This window comes from Rhea americana, unplaced genomic scaffold (assembly GCF_003343005.1).
Source record: "Rhea americana isolate MKP2758 unplaced genomic scaffold, rheAme1 scaffold_443, whole genome shotgun sequence".
Lineage (NCBI taxonomy): Eukaryota > Metazoa > Chordata > Aves > Rheiformes > Rheidae > Rhea > Rhea americana.
In genome coordinates, this window is record NW_028186583.1 from 157,510 (window position 1) to 162,620 (window position 5,111).

General features: G+C 43.0%; 2 protein-coding genes across 2 annotated transcripts in view; one reads left to right on the forward strand and one right to left on the reverse strand.

Annotated features, from left to right (window-relative positions):
* The window catches only part of LOC146589628 (KAT8 regulatory NSL complex subunit 1-like), a 49,692-nt gene extending 44,851 nt beyond the window's left edge, over positions 1–4,841 (reverse strand). Inside the window, exon 1 of the mRNA XM_085315923.1 lies at positions 4,819–4,841. Coding sequence (XP_085172049.1) covers positions 4,819–4,841 — 23 coding nt within the window. The remainder of the gene's footprint in view (positions 1–4,818) is intronic.
* A 164-nt stretch (positions 4,842–5,005) lies between these two features.
* DHX30 (DExH-box helicase 30) overlaps positions 5,006–5,111 on the forward strand; it is a 34,299-nt gene continuing 34,193 nt past the window's right edge. Inside the window, exon 1 of the mRNA XM_085315924.1 lies at positions 5,006–5,087. The gene's annotated coding sequence lies outside the window, so the exon portion shown is untranslated. The remainder of the gene's footprint in view (positions 5,088–5,111) is intronic.

The following is a 5,111-nucleotide window of genomic DNA, read 5'->3' on the forward strand; positions in this document are numbered from 1 at the left end:
GGAAGGGGCCGGGCGCGCCCCGCGCAACGCCCGCCCCACGGCGCGCAAGCGCAGGCCCGCCCCTTCCCCGACCGGCCCGGCCGTTGATTGGCCCTTGCTGYCGCCACCGCTGCCGCCGGTTGGCTCCCAGCGCTTGCACTCTCTGGATAACGAACACTCCCGCACGCTCCCCGCCAATCAGAATGGGTGAATTCTGCCAGCACGTGCCGGCGAGGGAAGGAAGGCGGGCTGGCGAGCCAATCGCGGCCGTTAGCCCGCCCCCAGTCTATATAAGGCAATGATGGGGGCTGAGGGGGAAAGGTGCTGYTTTCTGTGAGGTGGGGCGCCATCTTGTCCTGTGGCGGTAGCGGACGTTTCTCGAGCACTGAACGAGGCCGGGCCGACGCTGTGTTGCTATCCGTGATCRTCACAGCTCACTGGCGTCCCCRGTGCRCTTTCCTGGGCTTGGCTGCACACCRGCATGGCATATCCCGARGCAGAGCAAAACAAAGCCCTGGTCCTGTCAGCACAGCATGGCCCCTTTATCAGGSCAGGTTTTGCCGTTTAGTTGTTCCTCTGCCTCCAACCCATTTTGCATGCTAATCCAATTTAAAAGCATGTCAGCTTGCAATTCTTCCAGCCCAAGTCATGAAAAAGTCAGGGCTCAACCAACTCCCTGAGGGCTTTCCATCCTGTCTGGGCATGCAGAACAGATGCACTCAGGAACTACAGTCTGTAACAGCAATTCAAGAGGTTGGCAATCAGCAATTGCAAACAGGCCTTCAAAGACCACATAACTAGCTAAAGTAAGATCTCTTGCTACAGGAGTTCTCAGTATACAAACCCAAAATAACAGACACAATGGAAATACTAAACTCGGGAGCTTTAAGCAGAAAAAGCTAATGTTGTAACTCTTTATGTGAGTGGATTTCAAATGGTCTGTCAAGCCTGTTGGGCAAAGCCACAGTTTAGCCTCTGAAGCATTCGCGGAGGTCTCAGGGAAACGTAGCACAGCAACAGGACCACAACCAAGGCCAGTGTCTTCAGGATACATCATGGCCTGCTAGCTCCTCTGGTCTCTCCTAGCTGAAATCTTTCTGAATCACCCTTTTACAGTTTTCTGTAGACACTAGGCAGAATACCAATTAAGCAAAGTTAGCATGACTCTACTGGGGAAGAGGAATCTGTTCTTCAGAAAACAACTGAAAACCACATAAAGGAGTTGCAGAGAGCAGCCGAAGCATATAAACCACCAAAAGAAACTTTAGGACTGAAGAAGCAGGGTTTCCACACGTGCTCAGCAGAAGATGGGCGTTTCTATGTTATTTCATGAAGAGACAGTAATACTTTTATTTGAAGTTCTGTTGAAAAAGGTTACTGARTTAGCTATTGTACTCTGCAGTCTTTTATTAGAGGTTTGTGGCAAGCATTCCTTATTGATGTAGCAGATTAAAAACATGGTTTGTAGAAATGTTATTTAATATTTGATTAAATATTTTTATCAAAGTAATCAGCCAAAGGCAACATTTAAGAATTTAATGTTCACAATTGTTTAATTTGGCCATGCAAAGCCTRTCCCCAAAGGTTTATTTTATGGTGCAGCTGCAGCTGAGGAGGTAGTGTCTTATTCGTCATATTTTCAGGTCCATGTAATTCAGAGAAAACAATCTTTTGTAACAAACACTAAACCACGRAAAGGTGCCTGAGGCAAGGCAGAAAAAGAAAAAGAGGAGGAAAAAACTGATTTAAGAAAGGAAGTAAGATCAAAAAGATGGTTTTCCTGAGATCCTTAATGGGCCTCACCACTGCCATGGAACTAAGATTATCTATTTCTAATATTAACGCTTAAATAGGAACTGGTTATAAAATTACAGTAAGATATTATTGGAAGTAACTGTTCTGTAATGGGAGACTTTGGGGGAATCCAGTGGTCATACATTATTTCTTGACTAACARGGACCTCAGTTTGTGTAACTGCTTTAATACCCCAAAACTATACACATCCAGTCAGGTCTCATCATGAGAGCCATGAAGTTATACTGGAAATTAAAGGATAGGGTTTATTACAAAAGTTTAAGACATTATGTTTTATCAACCAATAACCCAGTGTAAAAACTTCCCTTAGAGGCACATTTTATATTGTTCCTAGCAGCTCGATCACACAATTTGCTTTCACAATTCTTGGACTTAATTTAAAATGCAATTTATCCATTTGCTCCAGTACCTTCTTTCCTGACATCAAACATTTATCCAGATTATCAGAAGTTTTAAAAGGTACAGCAGAGAATTTTAACATTTTCTTTCCCAACATAGGAGATAAGAAAATTATCTTTCTTTTTTGCTATATTGATTACAGATGACGTATGAGGCCAGACAGATTTTTCCTTTGGGTGGCTTTCGGGTTCAGGGACTTTTTTCCCCCAGTTTTCTGCTTCTTGTATTTTTAGAATMATTTTTTGGTTTTAACAGCTTCAATAATTTATTGTTTAAATTCCACCTCCACCTCAGAAGTTCTAATTTCTTAAGCATTGCTTGTTAGCTTATGTTCCTTTCTTTTGGCTCCAACAGAAACTAGCCTTTCCAGTTATGGAAGAATTCAGTCTGATTCAAATGACCTCTTGAGCCTCACTATGTAGCTAGACTGGTACTTGCTTCTCTGCCTCTTCTTACGCAGACAGTCTCACACTACGGTTTCCTTAACTCATCATTGTGCTAATTTCAATAATCTTATTTTGTGTTTGACTGTTTACTAAATTGCTGCAGTTYCCCTTTAATATTCCATATCACTGTAGCAGTTTTTGGTAGCATTCCAAGGAAGAAAAAAAAAATGAAAAAGAAGATTCATGTCTTTCTAGGAATAATTATAAGCTCAAAAATTGCATTAATGACAGCTGACTTCTCAAGCTAAAACTCACAGTAACTTTTCAAGTTAATCCTCAAAGCTCCCCCCCCAAAAATGTTAGTCTTTTAGTATAGAAAAAGATTAGGAAAGCTTGAAATAGAAATACTTTCCTCTGTAGTACCATGTTTTTCAGCATCCTTTGGGTATTGTGTCAGAAAAAGTATCAGTCTTACCTGGTGATGATGTTTTATAAAATTACATTAACACAGTATTAGTTTCTTTAAGACTGCTACAAGAAAAAAGAAAATAAAGCCAARGATGACCACATGCAGAACTGTATGAGCAAGCCCACAAGAAAGTCTAACATAATATAACTGGATAGTAAAGGTTTAGATCCTAACAGATTCCAAAAAGAGTATCAGCTACTCAATTAATTCACTGAATGAGAGCTACAGCTGGGTAAAGGTTTTCCAGGAAAGGAAATTCAAATTAAAAAGCATATTTTACCTGAACTACCAGAAGTCTGCATTGCTTGTACTCACTGAGAACTGAACAGTTTTCCATCTCCAAAAACAGAATCTTAGTGTTTTGGATTTTTTTTTAATACACTATTTCCATTATTTGTGAGGAACTTAATATGGCAGAGAAACACATCAACCTGACTATTCTAATTTAAGAATGTGAAATGGGGGTGTCTTTTTTTTTTTTACCTAAAGAAATTCTGTCCCTCAGATGGTGGTTTTATCTTCCTTTCTACAAGTTACAAGAAGAGATCAGCTGTATTTAAATCTTGTCTAAAAACAGTCTTTACAGCATCTATTAAGTTACTTGTGAAAAAGACTAAGATAATATTAATGAAATTATTGTGATCAGTAAGTAGTGAGTACTATATATTAAATGATCGTGCTTTAGATGGCATGTCATATTCTTTACAAAGTCATTATATTAAAACATTTTCCATTCTAAGCCTGCTGAAACTAATTGCATTACTTATTTACCAGATGACTTTTGAATGATTGTGCAGGGTTTTTAAGCTAAGCTTGTCCTAATGGCATAAGTTGTTCCCCTTATCAACACTTTCTCTTCTTGCCTAGTCCGTCTGTAAACACTACAGGGTGATGAAGATTACAGATTAACCTTCCTGCCGTCCTCCAGAGTCTACAGACTTAACTGGACTTCATCCTTCATCTTCTGAACAGTGCTGAGGAATACATCCACCAAGAGCAGAGGTGCAATAGCTAGAGATACCTAATCCTCTGCTACAGGTGCGACTTTTCAATATACTTCATTGCTTCCTCCCGTCCCACATGTACTCTTCAGCCTATAGTGCTGGTCTTACTGCTCTAAAGACAGGCAGATAAATTTTGGGGAAAATCCACTTTGACTCTTTCAAGCGACTTCCTTTGCATTGTATTTTATCTCCTGTCCTTTGCACGACTAATGTTAACAGAGCTGGGGCCTGCAGACCACAGTACAAAATGGAGAATTTGGGTAATTTTAAGTATTTCAGACATCCCGAAACTTCTCTGGGAAGAAAGCTTCCAGGTAGTAAGAATATTTTAAAATGTCATTTCAGTCGCTCAGAAACAGAACTTTTATTGGGATTAGTAGTCTGGAAAATTTGTTGTAAATGTATGTGGATGAGATGAAAGAGTGAACAGAAAATGGCCAGAAAATGAGCAAAGAGCTGCACATGCAAGCCAACAGCTGCCAAAGCCGGAATCAAAACCGTGTTGGGTTTAGTGTTAAATTACCACACAGAACTGAAAACACTGCCATTTTCCATAATTTTCAGTCTTGTTTTCAACGTTTGCCTTGTTATACAAGCTCGTATTAATAGAGGACCAACAATATGACAGCAAATCAGCACATCCAGACTATTACAATAGGTTCTTCTCATCTGAGTCTTTAGCAAGCGCCGAGCCGAGGCGCGGGCGCGCCGCCACAGCGCCGCCACCGCCGCGGCCACCGCCCGTAATGGCGGCCGCAGCGCCCACCTGCGCCGCGCCGCGCCGCCCATTGGCGCCAGCCGTTGCCGCGGCGACAGGCCCCGCCCCCCGCCGCGCTCTTCCCGCCGAAGCCTGGCTCGTGGGGTGGGAAGGGAGAGCGGGGGGTGGGGAAGGGAGCGAGTGCGAGGTTTCATATCCGGGGGAGCGAGGCGGAAGAGACGGCGCAGCGAGCAGGGGCGCCCCGGAAGCAGACCGCGGAGGCTCCTGGGAGTTGTAGTGCGAGCGGCGGCGGACCGGCGCCAGAGAGTTGTGAGGAGGTCGGTGGCGGCGGAGCCGGGGCC